Source organism: Pyrus communis, chromosome 1 (assembly GCF_963583255.1).
Source record: "Pyrus communis chromosome 1, drPyrComm1.1, whole genome shotgun sequence".
Lineage (NCBI taxonomy): Eukaryota > Viridiplantae > Streptophyta > Magnoliopsida > Rosales > Rosaceae > Pyrus > Pyrus communis.
Genome location: NC_084803.1, coordinates 11,577,277 through 11,594,164, shown reverse-complemented (window position 1 = coordinate 11,594,164; position 16,888 = coordinate 11,577,277). Strand labels below are relative to the sequence as shown.

The following is a 16,888-nucleotide window of genomic DNA, read 5'->3' as shown; positions in this document are numbered from 1 at the left end:
TCCATTATCAGCGGTTGAGTGATAATTTTTTTTCAGACATCCTTATATTAAAACATATACACAGTCGAATTAAGAATTTAAAATTTAGTGTGCAGATACAATAATATTCTAAAGTACTGTAGAATTTTGCTAATTAAAATAGCTAGTAATTGGAGTCCTTACATATCCATTCATGTGATTGCCTGTGTCAAAGTTACAAGCTCCATATATATCAAGGGGGTTACTTCTAGATCTTATCCAATTATTTTATATAATTTTGTGCTACAGCCCTCAAATATATTTTTGTTGGTACCAATATCCCTTAAATATATATTCATTTCATTCAAAGGCGAATCGGGATTAATTGTTATGGAGGTTCAGAACCCTAAAAAATTCCCCTAATTTTTATAAGAATCTTCTTACCTTCCAACCCACTTCATTAAAGTGAGTAGCAGAAGAAGATTCTCATCTCTTAGAGGCTCCTTTATTATTCTTTTGGAGTGGTAATGGTTTTCCAATTCCCTTTAAGCTTTGTGGGTTTTGTTCCCTTAATTTAGAGACGTAGAATTGGAACGAAGATATTCCTTTTCCTCAGAGGCAAAATATTATATTCTTTTAACATGAATGTTTCATCTTTTTATTAGATATTCCCCTCCCCTCTCTCTCTATCTCTCTCTCTCTCTCTCTCTCTCTCTCTCTCTGTGTGAATGCACTCAATTCACGGCAATTATGCAACTTTTGAAACCAAAAAGAAAGTTGCATGCAATTGCAGCATGGTGCATGGAATGTTGATACTAATCTCATTTGAATATGTCCTCTTTTTACTCCTCTTTCGATCTTTACTCATGCAGCTCATATTTCAATTCGGTGGTAAAAACAATAATATATATGGATCATGGATGTGGATGATATATAGTATATGCTAGCGCTCCTCTCCCAAGACCTTTTTTCTTCATTCTTTCATTTTTAATATTTAATGATCATAGAATCATGAATACATAAAATTATTGAGGTAATGCTAGAGAGTCTAAATTTATAGACAAAATGTTAAAAACTAAACGGCATGAAAGTAGAAGATTGATTTATTACTTAAGCGTTGACAAACGTACTCATTCATATTGGTGACACATAATTTAATTTCTAAATTTTGTCTCAAAATTTAGTTTCTCTACCATTACTTTTTTACGTAAATGATAGAATACTTGGTAAGCTACCCTCTAAAGTACGAGAACTTTTTCATTGTGACCGGAACGCGGGTGGTACACCACGTGTTTGTATATAAGTGGTGGGAAACTTTATTTTTCAGGTTATTAAGTTTTTAACACACATATTCCATCATTTATGTTGTAACACGTGATGTACCACTATGTGTTCCAGTTACCTTAGAAAATCTCTCCTGAAGTACTACTTGGCCGTACGCGTGTCCAACATCTCCAATCTTCTGCTGCTTTGAAATTTGGTGTGGTGTGAGAGCTTTTCCCTGGCTAGACTTTCGATGCGATACCTGATACGTACATCACAACCATGGAATCCTACATTCTTTTTGACCCTTTAATTGTGGATTTGCTAGGTTATTTTTTCGTAACATTTGCTAACTATGTTCTTTCATCACATTTCTTACAACAATGTGTATAAAATAAACTTTCTCCAAATAGTGGCACTCCTAAACATATCTATATCATGCACATTTGATTTATTTGAGGTTGATTTGTCAATTCTATTGTGTCATTTAAGAGTTATCTTATATTGAAAAGGACAATTTTGCCTTACTAGTTTAAATAATCGCGAACCTCTCTCTAAATTATTAATTAATTTTAGGTTGAATGCTCATGTTCTAATAGTATATAGTTATTAGAATTAGAGTATTCAACCGATTCTAATTTTTTAAGCCCTAATGCAAGGTAATTCTTCAATTTGCAGTAGATACCTAGATTTGAACCATTCCATTCCATGGTCAGCATGTCACATATCACAATGGAAACGAAGAACTAATTTTTGTAGGATAAGTTTGAATATTAATACACGTACAAGGTTTAATATATATATATCTTAGTTTTGGTTGAGTAGAGAATAATAATTTCATAGCAGAGTACGATTCGAAGGACCAAACAAAAGTAAGGGAAATAATTACTAAAAAGGAGAAAGGGTGAAAAAATCTTAGAGCAGTGGTAGTAAGAAGAATCATCTTTTATTTTCGTGAATTTGAAATCGTACAGACTAGAGAGAGAGAGAGAGAGAGTATCAAGTCACTTAGCATATGACCCTGTACCGTCAGACACCTTGATTCCTTCTTCCACACCCACAGGCAAAGACCAGTAGAGAGAGAGAGAGAGAGAGAGAAGACTCATTTTTTAGCTTTTCTTCATTTGCCTTTGTTCTTTGCAAGAAGTTACCATCCCTCTTTATCCCCCTCTCTGCTTTATTTTTCTTTTCCTCTCCCTCTCTCTCTAAAATCTCTTCAACAAGAGCACTTTATTCCCTTGAACTCACCCTAAAAAGAAGACGATCCTACCACGATCCTCCTTGTGTTCAGAAACCAACACCCGCTCCCTTTATCTCTCTCTCTCTCTCTCTCTCTCTCTCTCTCTCTAACCTTGTTTTGAAAAACTTCTCCATCCTATCTAGAATTTTTAGAGAGAGCCAAAGACCTTCTTTTGCTCTTGTTTGTTCCCACATAATCCTATTCTTGTTTTTGCTTGAATATCAACATTTTCTTATAAAAACAGTGGTGATTTTTCTGATAAAATTATAACATTTAAGTCAAAATGGCATCGTCACCTTCGGAGCTGAGCCTGGACTACAAGCCCCACAGCTACTCCATGCTCCTCAAATCCTTTGGTGACCTGCAGGCGACTCACCTCCACGACCAGTCTCAGACTCAGAAGCTTGAAGAGTTCCTCTCCCGCCTCGAAGAAGAACGTCTCAAAATTGACGCTTTCAAGCGCGAGCTTCCTCTTTCCATGCAACTCCTCACCACTGGTATGCATCTAGCTAGATAGCTTTCCACCATTCGACTAGGTCTCAAGGTTCATGTTCTTTTAACTTCCTTCAAGTTTTAATTAATTTAATAGGTCTAGTTCCCATTCCCAACCCTTTTTCTTTATACCTTTTTCATTTATAGAAGGGAGAGCTATCCCAAAGTAGCCACTTACATAATATGAATATCCAACATATTTTCTAAAGAACTAAAGCAACCACAATTTGGCTCAAGGAAGTGATTTCTGCGCTCCCTTTGTCTCCTACTAAACTTCTCCCCTTAATTTTAATCTTAGGAATGAATAAAACACAAAAGAATCAATGGACAAAGACACTTGAAACTCAATTTACACCAAAAAAATAATAATACTAATTGGAGAATTGATTTTGTTTGTTTTTCTTTTTAAAGCTGTGGAGGCTTCAAGGCAGCAGCTACAGGCGTATAGAACAAACAATATTCAAGGCCAAAACAGGCCCGTGCTTGAAGAGTTCATACCCCTAAAGCATTCAAACTCTGAAGGCTCAGAAAAACCTACCAACGCTACTTCTGATAAGGCAAACTGGATGACCTCCGCCCAACTTTGGAGCCAAGCAACTGATCATAACCCTAATGCAACGTCTAAACCCCAATCCACCATAACAACCGGCCCTAAAGAAACCGATATCGGGTTCAGCGTCAGCCCCAAACTAGGGTTTGAAACCAAGCAGCACAGATCGTACGGTGGAGGAGCTTTCCTTCCGTTTTCAAAAGACCGCAGCCCTACTTTGCGGCCTCTTCCGGAACTCGCTCTCGCCTCTCCAGAAAACAATAAATCAGAGATAGTATTGGAGGACAAGACTAATCATCATGAGAATGGAAATATTAATTCATCATCAGCTGCTGGGAATTGTAATGAACAAGGTAAATTATTGGGAGCTGGTGGAATTAATAATAGCTCGGAGGGACAAAATGGACAAACAACAACTACAGCCGGCGCCGGCGCCACCACCACCACAACTCAAACCCATAGAAAGGCACGGAGGTGTTGGTCTCCGGACTTGCACCGCAGATTCGTCAATGCCCTTCAAATGCTTGGTGGTTCTCAAGGTAATCACCTAACCCTAGCTACCTGCTAATTAATAGCTCAATCATTATTTGTTATGATTTCTGGTCAATTTGAATCTTATTTACGTACGTACGTTTTGTTTGTTATGGTCAAATTTGCAGTGGCGACCCCAAAACAGATCAGAGAGCTGATGAAGGTTGACGGTTTGACCAATGATGAAGTTAAAAGTCATCTGCAGGTACAAAATATGTCCAATTATGTCTTGCTCTTTTCCTGATCCCTGCAGGCAAAGATGCAGGCACGAGAAACCTATGCCTACCCTTTGTCCTATTCACGAGTATATTGCCGGTTCAATTGAACTTGGACTATGCCGTCGATTTTTCTAATGAACTTTTATTTAGGTAGATTTTGTTATGATCTACTACAAACAACCAATTTTCGCCCTTCAGTCATATTTTCTGGCAGTTCAGATAACTTTTTGTTACAAATGTCGCATTTCAATAAATAAAAAGTAACAAACGATCATAAGAAGAAAACACTTAATGATGATATCTTCTGTTTTTCTCTTAATTTTTTTTTATTCTATTTAAACACCACCACCCATCTAATTTCACCTCACTAATGAAGTTTACTTTTGTTTTAGTTTTTAATTGTGTTAAAAGACAAAAGAGGACAATTACTTGAACTTGAGATACAATGCCATCTACACCCTAAAAACCCTAATCTTTTCTCAAACAAAAAGAACTTGTACCATTCATCTTGTATCGTGAAAGAAGAGGTGTGGCTTTTATTTTTCTCTTGAGTTTTAAGAAGCAGGAGAGCGCAATAGATAGTTGACATGTTTGTAAAAAAAAAAAAAAAAAAAAAAAAAAAAGAATTGAGCAGGACATTTTTTTCTCAACGTTTTTGACAAATCAATTTGGGGAAGAACATCAATTTAGTTTTATAGGTTTTGCCGCGATATACTCGTATCTTAATTAATTACCATATCCTTTTTTCTCTGTTTTCTTTCTTAATTGTTAATTTTGTTATATTATTGTGAAAATTACAGAAGTACAGGCTCCACACAAGGCGACCGAGCCCAAGCCCCCAAGCAGGCGGAGGACCAACGCCACAGCTAGTAGTGTTAGGCGGCATCTGGGTGCAGCCGGAGTACGCCACTGCAGCCCACAACGGTTCTGCGGCTCTTTACAGCCCGCACCCGGGCTCCCATGCACCACCGCACTACTGCGCCACCCCAATGCCGCAAGACTTCTACGCCACGCCGCAGCAGCAGCAGCAGCTGCACCACCACACTCTCCAACACCAGCTCCACGTGTACCGGACGTCCACCGTCTCCCAAACCCAGAGCTCCCCGGAATCCGACGGCCGTGGGGCCGGAGACAGGTCAGGGAGCATTGAGGACGGAAAGTCGGAGAGCGGCAGCTGGAAGGGGACTGAGAGTGGTGATCATGTTCATATGAACGGTGGAGATCAGAGAAACGGAGGGTTGACTGCACGGCGGTCGGAAGACGGTGAGGACAGTAACGGAAGTCAGATCACGCTCAAGTTCTAACCTTTTGATGACACGAGGTTACTTAATTAATCATAGGGTAATTAGAGAAAGATTAGGGCTACCCATTTGTATGTTATATGCGCTAATCATGTTTAATTTCTAATATTTATCGTTATTTATGATGTGATAGATGTGCCCATCGGATTAGGGTTAGAGAGTATAGATGGGTAAAAAGGTCATAACGGGAAAAGTGAGTGTTTGTTTTATTTTCCCCTTTTCCTTTTTCTTTTGTAGATTGGATTCTATTGAAGGAATAATTCACATCTATCTCTATTCACTCTTTTTATATTCCTACTACCTCGTAAAAATTTTCCACATGAATTATATAGAACAAGGGGGTCCTTGAAATAATAATTCAAAGAAATTCAAAATATAAATAGACAAATTGGGGGTGTATTCAAATCCCTTGAAATCTCATATCGAGGTGTGAGATTTGTAGATGCTTAAAATACATTACGAAATCTTTCTAATTTCCTCTAATTCCTCATTTTTTTCAAATTTTTTCAAATCAAATTCTAATTGAATACACCTGGAATGTTATAAATTTCTTTAAAATCTTGATTGAATACCCATTAAATTTCAGAGAATCACTTAAAATCTTAATTGAATACACTTAGATTCATTAGAAGAATTAAATTCCCTTAAAATTTCAATTGAATACACCCCCTTAATAACTATAAAATGAGGATTGACACGTTTTAAACGACTTTGGTTTTAGAACATAATGTAATAAATAATACATGGGGTAAATCAGAATAAGGTACTAAGTTTAGGGTTCAAAATATTCCCAAATAACCAACCATAAAGAATATTGTCATGCTAAAATCAAATTGGACCATGCATGAAATAGAAGGATTAACTTATTGCTCCAAATAACCAAACCATGTTTTGTGGTGGTGTTGTAACCCACGAAGAAACTAGAAAGAAGAGGCACCGAAAGTGCCTGCCTGGCTCCGACTTCTTTCCACCGTGATGGTTTCTCAAAGTCCTCAATAAAAACACACAACAGCCACTTTATTAATCAGCCTATTTCTTTCTGTTCCCTTGCTTTATACAACTCAGAGGAAGAAGGTTACTGCATGTTACCGTTTGCGCCATCTTTCGATCTTCGGCGTTAAAAGGTGTATATTCGACACCTGGGCAAAAATTCGATAATGAAGAGCTTTCGTGGAGCTAGATAAGTATCAGCAGATAAGACGCTGTCCTAAATCACACATGCCAGGTCCAGCCCAAAATATGTCTACTTGTTAGGAAACAATTCCTTCCTTGGAAGAAGCAATGAGTCAATGAACTGCTCAAGTGGAAATGCATACCACTAGACGAGAGTATTGTACAACACAAGACCAAGCTACCAGCTTATTGGAAACCATGATGTATGACATACAATAAGCTGAGTCTCCACTTTCAAGTAAATGTCTACAAATGCTTCATAATCCTCCCCATCCAAACAGAGGGAGAAAAACAATATACTTTGTTACTTGTTACTCTTCTTCCAGATTTCAACACGATGCACATCATGCATTGCCAATTGTCAAGATTTCATCCCTCAAGCCAACTTCATCGCTACTATGTTCCAACATTCCTGTATCAACAAGCAACTGCAAGCAAAATGGTTTACATGTTAATTTCTATCACAACATTTATCCCACCGCAATCTATCAGTGCAGAATGTAGAGGTAAAAGTTTTCCACTTGGTACGTATATTAGAATAGACTTTTGAGGTAAAACAAGGGTACGAAGATCTTAAAAAGAGCAAACTTTGGGGTTTGCACTTGACAAAAGTGTTAATGTGTCACGCCAATGAAACTGGATAACTTCATTATGGCAGAATGGATAGTCAAATCAGATCGAGAATAAAGATAGACACAAAGCAAGCTGATTTGATTTCAATTGAAGAATATATCAGAAGAAATTCTCATTTTCAAAATTTTCAAATGGTTCATTTGTTTAGTCCCTTTTTTATGAGATTATTTACGCCTTTTCAAGCATTGACAAAATGGAAATGTATCAGCATTGTATTCCTGTACAACTGTACAAATTTCAGAGGAACGAAGACACCAACCTGGAGCTCGTGTTCACAGCTTTTAAGTTCTTCAGTGTAATCTTTTACTTGCATAAAGGATTCATGTAGCTGCAAATAATTTAAACAACATGCATTAGCTCCAATTAATGTCCATTTGTCAAGTTAAGTTTACTGACAACCAACCTTAGCGATTAAAAATACCTTGGTTAGTTTCATCTTCTTGTGTGAAGAGTTCTTCTTTGCATTTATCAAGGCATCCTCCAATTTCTGCATAGACAGATTTTCAGTATGACATGCACCAAGTTTAGCATGTAAAACCAAAAGACTTGCAGTAAAACATACATTCAGATTAAAGTCAAAGATTGCACGAGATAAAAAATGACCTTTAACCAATAAGAAAAAGTACCTTAGATTTATTCTGTAAATCCAAAATAAGCTTTTCTTTCTCCTCTATGCTCTCCTCCATCTGAATGGTCTGACATCATGCAATAAAACTTAGTCTCCTACATTGCAGACGATGATTTCGGGCATTGAAAATATGCTTAACTACCATGAAATGTGCCTCTTGCGTATTGACATCTAAAAGACTATTGGATGCCGCCTTAGGTACTTGTGAAATAATCGGACAAATCAGGGTAAGTTCTTATGGAGAGACAGACCTCATTTTTTATTTCTTCAACCCTTCGCATGGATTGGTCAAGCTGTTCTTTTACCTAATGTTTTTAACAGACCAAATGAAAACAAAGAATCACTTTGGTTAAGATGACACAAACTTACAAATGCATAGCAATCTCTTAGCCAGAAAAGCTGAAAAACAGCTGAACTTGCCTGAACATTGTAATCATCACTTGGATGAGATACGAGGTCCCGAATTTGTCGGTTAACAGTATTTGTACTGCAGAAAAGAAACCAAAACATAATGAAGAAAGGTCTAGTTCTTATAGGAGCAATAAAAGTCTGTTTATTTGAACTTGTGTGATCATCTCCCAAGAAACACGATTGCTACTCAACTGATAACATGGTACTACAATGATAACCAACAATTACAAATAAGCAAGGGTATCTTACCCGTTCCATCTCCTTGACTGGTCATCTCCATCCTTGTCGCCGGTGCTATCAAGGCTTTTGGTTTTGTCCATATCCCTATCCATATCGGACACCAAAGCTCGGTCTCTTTCCCAACCCTGATCGCGGTTCCTGCTCTGTGCTTGCTCGCTACCTTCCGCAACTCTATCCTGATCAAGATCTATATCCAAAAAATGGTCCCTTACATGTTTATAATTGTGTTCACCCTCATACCGTCTATCCCTTTCTTCACCAATATCCTCAGGGGACCTGTCACGGTCACACTCCCTCGACTGATCACTGTACCTATCCTTATACCGGTCCCTATCCCGACTAAAATCCATCTCATGGTCTCTACCTCTATCCCAATTTCTCCCCCTCTTGGCATTCCGCCGGAAACTCTCCCTTTCCCTCCCAAAATTCAATCTTTCACCTCTACTCCTAACTTCATTTACTCTGATCACTCTTCCATCAACAGTCTAAACACACAAAAGAAAAACCATACAAATTTCACTCAAGGATATAAGATAATAAGCCAATCACAGAAACCCTAATAGCATATATGTTCAATCAAATGGAAGAAGAAAGCAAAAATTACATACCCTGCCATCCATCTCATTGATGGCGAGACTTGCTGACCGAGGATTCCTGAAAGTGACAAAGCCATAGCATTTTCCTCGAGCCGCGGCGTCATTGATAATCTGCAATTTGAAGAAGAACAAGAAGGAGATGAGGGGAAGAAAATCCCAAATGCTTAAGAACCCTACGAAGTAAAAATGGCGGCAAATGGATGAAGGAGGAGGAGGGAGCTGACCTTAACGGCAATGACGTTACCGTACAGCTCGAAGACTCTGCGGACGGTTTCCTCGGTGGCGTCGTACGTAAGGCCTCCGACGTAGACGGAGCTCTCGTCGTCTATCGTCATCTCTCTCAGGACTTTCAGTTCTCAATTCTTTTCTTTCAGTGGAGCTCTTGGAAGATGACGTGTCGTTTGGGCTTTGGACCCGGAGGACACTCCCCACTTTGGGCCTGCCCATTCAAAATTGTGGACTCAAAACCCTGATCCGAATTGGGCTTGAGCCTCATTATTTTTATGAAAACTTTGTAGCGTGTTTAGTTACTTGGAATGAGAGAAGACGTAAACCCGGAGATTATGCTGTTAAGTTCTTCATTATTCATATGTCAACGATCAATCAGTTCAACTAGCATGAGGTGATCACTTTTGTGAAAAAACCACTCCATGAATTTAGTCCAAGAAAATAGGCATCCACATCACGGAAAATTCATTGCGGGGCCCAAATGTCGATGGCTCGGAATGCGACTCTAAAATCCAATCTCCTCATTTACCTGTTTGTTTTTCAAGCATCGAATTACAAACCACAATACGCATTTTAGATACGCAAGCGCGCTATTAAGGCAAGAATCAAGCGTCGACGTCAGGGCGCGGTGCCCACACGTTGATGGGTCATGACACCCAAAAAGTATTGACCTCAGAAAGGTGAGAAGATTATGTCGTTGTCAACACGTGGGAGGTAACTGACGCGCGAATATGCTGCCCCTCGCGGAGTTTGGGTTACGTTTTGTGGTCCTCTTTGGAAAGAAATTAGTGTGGGCCCAACTTTGGCCCACTTCGCTACAACTTGCTCGCTACAACTTGCTCTGAGGGGCTCCGTAACGGGATCACGTGAAGACCAAAAAACAGGCCAACTTGGTGGGCCTCTAGTTTGAGCATCTTCGATGGACTAGATTTTTTAGCTCTATATCAAGTTTGAATTATTATTATTTTTTCTTTCAAACGTTCTAGTCGGTTTTTTTTTTTTTTCACCAATGATAAGATATCTTAAATTAAATGACGTACCAATGGGAATATTCAAATTTGAGTCCCGACTCCGAGAACGAACACACTACTCTAACTAAATTGATTAAGTCTGTATTTAAAGCCACTCTCAATCGAGTGCATTACGATTATTCAAGCGTTAAAGTGCATTGCTACAGAGCATTATAAAAGTATGTTGCAATACATGACGTTTATGTCGTATGAAGTTATTTTGGCTAGCATTTTAGAGTTTAAAGATGCACTAACAAAAATATTTACAGAAATTTATTCTCTGCGGTTAATTCATCCAAAATCTTAAAAACGAACTTGAATTCTTGTCATAATTTGAGCCAGTTATTGGTAACAATATATCGACAAACTGTTGACATATTTCACGTTGAAAATTGAAGTCCTGTATATGCTCAAAGATCTTCAGTCTATATATACTCATTCCCATTCGTTCCTAGGCTCACTTTTAGCATAACTTTTTAAACTTAGACGCATGCAATAATTTTCATAAATCGAAACCCTAATTGTAAGAGTACTCAAGAAACCTAATCAAAGTATCAGAAGAATGAATTGGGGTCGGTGTATTTATGAGTCAGCAGAGAGAGGTCAATTACTCTTTAAACATGGAGAGGTGTCGAAAGAGGCAGATCGAGGACGGTGGTGTCATGTGAGTGAGGCAATGTTGAGCCCCTCTTGACAAATTATTACGTCCGGAGGGTCCCGTTTTGTGCCTTCCTTTTTCCGTTCTTGGCAAAACCCACATGCAGCCCATCTGCATGATTAATCAAAAAGCGTTACAACGATGTCGTCCTTTGAAATGCCAATTGCAACTGGGGATCGATCATCAATCTATCTATGTATCCCTTAGTTGGTTTTGTGCATGCATCGATCTTTTTCTATATTATCTTTCGATAAAAATCACAATCGATGGTTCAAATCCAACCCAACAACATAATGGAGAAGGTAGAGATGGTGTTTCTGCATTTATGTTTCTATGCTTCCAAAGTTGGTTCCCCTACATGCTCTTTTCATTTTCTTGCACAACTTATTAGCTTAATTCACTATTGGGATTGTATTGTTCATGACCCCATTGCCATTCCTCCATGCTCCCCGTTCCTTTTCTCGTCATTTGGATCGAGGATCGAGTCGTTTAATATAATTAAGTCAGTAATTATTCAGTTTAATGATACTATATCTCAATTTTATTAAAAGAGATCTTGAGTTTAAATCTAGTGAACAACTGTTATTGTAAAATTGAAACCTATTCGTCGGATAATTTGAGAAGCCACTTTACTCTCAACTCATGTATCCACCTTTCTCTTTTTCTTTTTCTTTTTTTATTTTATTTATTTTTTATTTATTTTTTTATTTTTTTTATCACTCACTTTTGACAATTTATAGGCATTTGGCACATCCCTATCCATTGCCCCCACCATTTCTATTTCTCCTCATTTCAATAGGATGGCTGAGTGACTAATAAATCAATTGTTATTTAGTTTAGTTTTAAAGACACCAATTTTTTTTCATAAAAAAAATATCTTGAGTTCAAATTTGATGAACACTGTCAATGAAGAAAATGATATCTACTTGAGATAACATGAGATACCACTGTACTTAACTCATCCACCTCATTGTCTCTTTGCTTTTTCACTTTTTTGATGGGCATCGATCACATCTCCATCAATGATGGGAAAATGGCATCGAGAATTCCACTTGTGATTGTGGTTACTTCCTTTAAGTTTCGCATGTGTAAGTGTAAAGTAAACATCTCTATTCTATTTCCATTCATGTGGAGATACCCATAAAGAATTGGTCTTCTCCTTTTCCACATATTAGGTAATGAGTTAAATCCCCAAATAGTACCCTTGAAAATGACACCGCTTGATGTATTTCGCATATATTTATAGGGTTTGTTCAGTTTGACAAAACCTAAATGCGTATCAGTTCTATTTTTTTGAGTGCATACTGCATAATATGAGTAAACTTTCTCCGGTGATCAACTTTGATGCAACTTTTGTATTGCATCCGAGCTAAATGAACATTACAAAATATGATCAAAATTAAGGGAAAAAAAAAACTTGTCTATTTAACAAACTAATAAAGAAATTAGGTGGAAATAGATTAAAAAAAATGCAGATTGAATTCTATGTAATCGGCCGTCACATTCACACCAACACGCGTACGTACTACGCAGGCAGAATTATTAGTGTTTGGTCGCAGGTAGCAGTCGAGAGGCTAGACCCTAGACCTAGATAGCACAGAATAAGCTTAGTAGACGTCAGCAACCACTCTGGTTTCCTTTTCCAATTTATTTATCATTTTTTTTTCCCCACAAAATCAATCTTGAAGGACACACAAGGGACACTTGCCTTCCCACAGCCACCTTTTCCTGCGTTGACTGCCCGTTGACCATACAAGCTACCAAACCATAATTTTCCTAAAGCTTCATTGATCTCTCTGGCTGTGTCTTCTCTCGTCACTCCACAAATCTGATAATTTAACGCTGATAATGTGAGTTTACTCGTCATTAAGAATCTATAGGTTTTCGCTTTCGTGAAATGACCTAGTTGGTTGCTAGACTCAGACTCTGATAGGAATTCTTAAGAGCTTATTAGTATAACTTAACCCTAAAAACTGGGTTGTAAGAGTGTTAAGATAGCTAATTAGTACCACCTTGACTCTAAAAACCGGCTTATAAGAAAATGATGAACAAGAAATTTAAGCCATCCCAAAATATGTTATTCTTGAATGTGGGTATTATTTGCGGCAGGATTTACCATATTATAAGCATTTTCTTGATCATTAAGGTAGAACACAGAGCAAGAAACTCATGGTAAAATTAAAAAACAAAAACGAGCTAATTAAGGTGGAAGTTCAGATATGATTGGGATTATTATTCTGATTAATAATTCCAACCGCTTGTTGGTTGGTCGTGGCTTCGGGTATAGACATCACTTGCCAGCCCGAAGCCGCGATGAGAGGACGGTTGTGCCAACCGAGAGTGAGGCAGCCTTGGTTCTCCTCCACGCGGTACCCTTCAGCCGAGAAGAGAGTAAGAAGCATACTCGCCTGCTTATACGCATTCGACCCCAAGTGGAGCGGCCTGAACCCGGCTTGCTCGAGCCGGGTCCGCCACTTGTCCAGTGGCTCGTGCCTCTCGATTCGAGCCGCTCCTTCGCAGCACACAACGTTGCATATCTCCCTCTGTATGTAAATCTCCGCCAAAGCCTTCTCCGGCTGCATCGCGCAAGCCTCCAGCGAGTCGAACATGTTCGAGTAGTAGTACAGCGCCTCCGTGAACCGGTCCAGAAAACCGGGTTTGTTATGGTCCGCTTCCTGCTCCACAACCGCCACGATCTTCGGGTTGAGGTTCCGGATCCAGGACAGCACCATCTCGATTGGGGAATTCCGGTTCGTATCGGATCCGAGCAGCCGGTGCAGCTGCATGATAGAATTCACCGCCACCGCCTCCTTCGGACTCACCTGGAGCATCCACGGCTTCACGTCCTCGAGCCTCGAAGCCGCCACGCCGCGGAAAGCGAAGCCGACGTTGACGGACCGGGCCAACTCGGCGAGTCGGAGGCCGATTTCTCTCAGCGAGTCGCGCCCGTCCGGGGACGGCGGTCCAATGCCGGTCAACCGAAGCAGGGGGGGCCCACCGGGGCGGAGTGCTAGGGCCTGAATAAGGGCTGGCCATTGGAGGCCGTGCATTAAGTTGAAGTCGATGACGTGGACGCAATCGTGACCGTCGAATGCTTCCAGGATGGCCTGATTGGCGGTGAAGTGCGCGAATTTGAGATAGGGGCAGGCCTCGTAGAAGTAGTGGTAGAGAAGCTCATTCTCGTGAACCGAGCCGGAAGCCGAGCCGACGGTCTGCGGCGAGAAGATTCGGCGGCTGAGGGCGTCGATGAAGTACCCGGCGACCTTCCCGATGCCACAGCTGGTGTTGACACGTGTCAACAGAGCCTGCATGTTCTCGATCAGGGAGCCGGCCAATGCTAGGTCGCCACGCTGGACGGATTCGGCGCACGTGACAAGCAAGTGGACCAGCCTAATCCCCGAATCTTCTTCCATGGCGGTGACGACGGTGAGCTGGTTGTGGTTCTGCTGCGGCGCGGCGGCGATGACGGCGGAATTATCGGTCCATGTTTCGCGGGGGAGGGCGGCGGGATTATTGATGACGGCGCCGTCGGAGAAGTCGAGATCTGAGGGGAGAGAGATGAGGGGCTGGTGGTTGAACTCGGTGAGGAGGGAGTCGACCCAGGTGGCGAGGTCGGAGGGGTTGTAGAGGACGGCGTCGGAGGCGAGGTGGGAGAGGTCGCCGGGGGAGTTGACCATGACGGTCTCAAGCCGCTCGAGGCGCTGGGCGACGTGTCGCAGATCAGAGGAGCGGACCTTGTATCCGGCATCGGCCAAACAGCCATCGATGTCGGCGGGGGGTTTGGTGACGGAGGAGGAGGAGGAGGAGCTGGCGCTGCTGCTGACGCCGGAGCAGGTGGTGGAACCGTACGGCCCCATAGATTATGAATTGGAATTGGGTTTTTTATTTTGTGGTTGGGTGAGGATAAATATGGATTCAGATACGAGGTTGGAGTTTGTGGGATTTGCTGATGAATCTTCTTCTTCCCATGAGGAAGTTAGAGAGAGAAAATTGTACAGAGAGAGAGTGAGAGTGAGGAAGTGAGCGAGTGGAAAGAGAGGGATGAAATACTGAGCAGAGGAGAGAGAGAGAGAGGTGACTGCTGACATATTACAGTGGTACACTAGTACCAACCAACTGGATAGTATAGTGAATATACTGCTCTCCTGCTTTTTTTTTTCTTTTCTCCTTTTTTCTTTTTCCTTCCACTATATATTTTATTAAGTTTTCTTTTTTATATTTTTATATATTTTTTGGATTAGTTGTAAGCTGTAATCTACTAATCTCTTTGGCAATAATGCTTTAGAGGGGCCAGAGCTTATTTTTGGTCCTTCTCTTATATCATTGATTCATGTTTTTCCGAATTTGAATGTTGAATGTTGAATCTTCAAGTGAATGGAAGACATAAATAAGATCGTGTTGACAGCCATCAAATATTTACATAATGTTACAAATTTACGTATTATAATATTAAATATGATTTTTGCACTATCAATTTTTTTTTATGCTTGCTTCTTCTTATTTTTAATCTTTAATTCTCTTTCGATTTCTTCAATTTAAATATTATCGGTTAACTTGTGATGTGTAAAAGAGGAGAAAAGTTGTGTGTAAAGCAAAACAACAACCTTTAAACTTTATTTTACCAAGTGGAATCGACTGTATGAATCCTAAAACGTTATTGTGTGTAAAACATTTCTTTATAATATTTGCGAGCTACCTAGGTGATGCTTCAGAGATTTAAGGGGTAGTTCAAATAAAAAGATACCCCGTGTGCATAATAGTATAACAATCACATTGAAAAATTGCTCTGCACAGTCAATCAGTCTATGACGGAGAAATTGTATGGGAACATCCATATAGTGATCGACATCAGGAGTCAACAGTGTGTCCAAATCTACCGGCTCAAAATAAAGAGACTGGGTCAACTGCTTCGACGTTTGCTGCTATGAAAATCTGCACTTCCATTGAAATTACTCTGCAACAGATGAATACTGCGTTTTCTTCAATTATTGAAGAGTATCAAGGCATGTAGACTCAGACATACCATGGGTTTCATCCATCGAATCAGCTGGGGAGCCATAGGCCATCATTCGAAGTGCAACAGTAACCTTCTGATGAGGTGAGAAACCAGGGCGGCTTGCTCTGTCTAGCTTCTGTTGAAAGTATGGATTGACTTGCTGGACATCACGAAGTAAATGCTCAAAGATATGATGCCTCATTCGGAAGCGACGTCTGAAATCCTCTTATGTGTACACCGAGTTGGGGTTGAAGTAGTTGTTCATCAGATTGGCATGCGACATCGCTCTGTTTCGTGGTTTGTAAGAGCGACCAGTAATAGAGCCACCCCATTGAGGTTGTTCCTCAGTTGGCTGACACACCATGGCCGTAGCCATGGCTGCTACCATGTTTTGTTTGTTACGCCTTACTTGAACTTCTTCATCACACTCCTCATCTTCTCGTCTCATTTGCGCCCATTTTGCTTCCAATTTGAAATTGGATGAGGACCCCTAGTTGGAATCCGAAGAGGATCCAAAGTTGGAATTCATTGCAAACTTGAATTGAAAGAGATTGAATTGAAATAGATTGAATTCAAAGTTGTGTGAATTATAGCATAATATCCACCCTATTTATAGCAAAAGAAAAATTCAAATCCAACGGCTAGCTGACGTCACTTAGCCGTTTTTTTGAATTTAAGTTGTAGTTTTTAAATAATAAATTATGTTTGGCCCTATGACCCTTTGGCCCTCGGTTGGAGATGGTTTTTTGTGGCAGGGCTAAA

At 40.0% G+C, this 16,888-nt stretch overlaps 3 protein-coding genes across 4 annotated transcripts; 1 reads left to right on the top strand and 2 right to left on the bottom strand.

Annotated features, from left to right (window-relative positions):
• The first annotated feature begins 2,543 nt into the window (after nucleotides 1-2,543).
• On the top strand, nucleotides 2,544-5,822 carry LOC137717320 (myb family transcription factor EFM). Its single transcript, XM_068456635.1, has 4 exons — nucleotides 2,544-2,958; nucleotides 3,365-4,042; nucleotides 4,163-4,239; nucleotides 5,053-5,822. The coding sequence occupies exons 1-4, from the start codon at nucleotides 2,745-2,747 to the stop codon at nucleotides 5,554-5,556; spliced, it is 1,473 nt and encodes a 490-aa protein (XP_068312736.1). The 5' UTR covers nucleotides 2,544-2,744; the 3' UTR covers nucleotides 5,557-5,822.
• A 459-nt stretch (nucleotides 5,823-6,281) lies between these two features.
• Nucleotides 6,282-9,569, bottom strand: LOC137744864 (glycine-rich RNA-binding protein RZ1A). Of its 2 annotated transcripts, none has more exons than XR_011069636.1 (9): nucleotides 9,459-9,569; nucleotides 9,247-9,345; nucleotides 8,648-9,123; nucleotides 8,408-8,474; nucleotides 8,239-8,292; nucleotides 7,986-8,082; nucleotides 7,781-7,846; nucleotides 7,619-7,687; nucleotides 6,282-7,154 (listed from the first exon to the last, which is right to left on the bottom strand). XR_011069636.1 is itself a non-coding variant. In XM_068484675.1 (9 exons), exons 1-9 carry the CDS (start codon nucleotides 9,567-9,569, stop codon nucleotides 7,071-7,073), a joined length of 1,095 nt encoding a protein of 364 aa, XP_068340776.1. In that variant the 3' UTR covers nucleotides 6,282-7,070. The 2 variants fall into 2 exon arrangements, 1 of the variants encoding a protein (XP_068340776.1); XM_068484675.1 differs by having other exon boundaries at nucleotides 7,986-8,054.
• Nucleotides 9,570-13,181: 3,612 nt separating this feature from the next.
• Nucleotides 13,182-15,197, bottom strand: LOC137744855 (protein SLENDER RICE1-LIKE 1-like). The gene has a single exon (XM_068484664.1). The coding sequence runs from the start codon at nucleotides 14,985-14,987 to the stop codon at nucleotides 13,344-13,346; it is 1,644 nt and encodes a 547-aa protein (XP_068340765.1). The 5' UTR covers nucleotides 14,988-15,197; the 3' UTR covers nucleotides 13,182-13,343.
• Nucleotides 15,198-16,888: the final 1,691 nt, after the last annotated feature.

Coding starts and splice junctions, on each gene's coding strand:
- LOC137744855 (XM_068484664.1), bottom strand. CDS start 14,987: ATGGGGCCGTACGGTTCCACCACCTGCTCCGGCGTCAGCAGCAGCGCC.
- LOC137744864 (XM_068484675.1), bottom strand. CDS start 9,569: ATGACGATAGACGACGAGAGCTCCGTCTACGTCGGAGGCCTTACGTAC. Junction 8,475..8,647: donor CAGTCAAGGAGATGGAACGG/GTAAGATACCCT, acceptor TCTTTTCTGCAG/TACAAATACTGTTAACCGAC. Junction 7,847..7,985: donor ATTTACAGAATAAATCTAAG/GTACTTTTTCTT, acceptor CTGTCTATGCAG/AAATTGGAGGATGCCTTGAT.
- LOC137717320 (XM_068456635.1), top strand. CDS start 2,745: ATGGCATCGTCACCTTCGGAGCTGAGCCTGGACTACAAGCCCCACAGC. Junction 2,959..3,364: donor CATGCAACTCCTCACCACTG/GTATGCATCTAG, acceptor TTCTTTTTAAAG/CTGTGGAGGCTTCAAGGCAG. Junction 4,240..5,052: donor AAGTTAAAAGTCATCTGCAG/GTACAAAATATG, acceptor TGAAAATTACAG/AAGTACAGGCTCCACACAAG.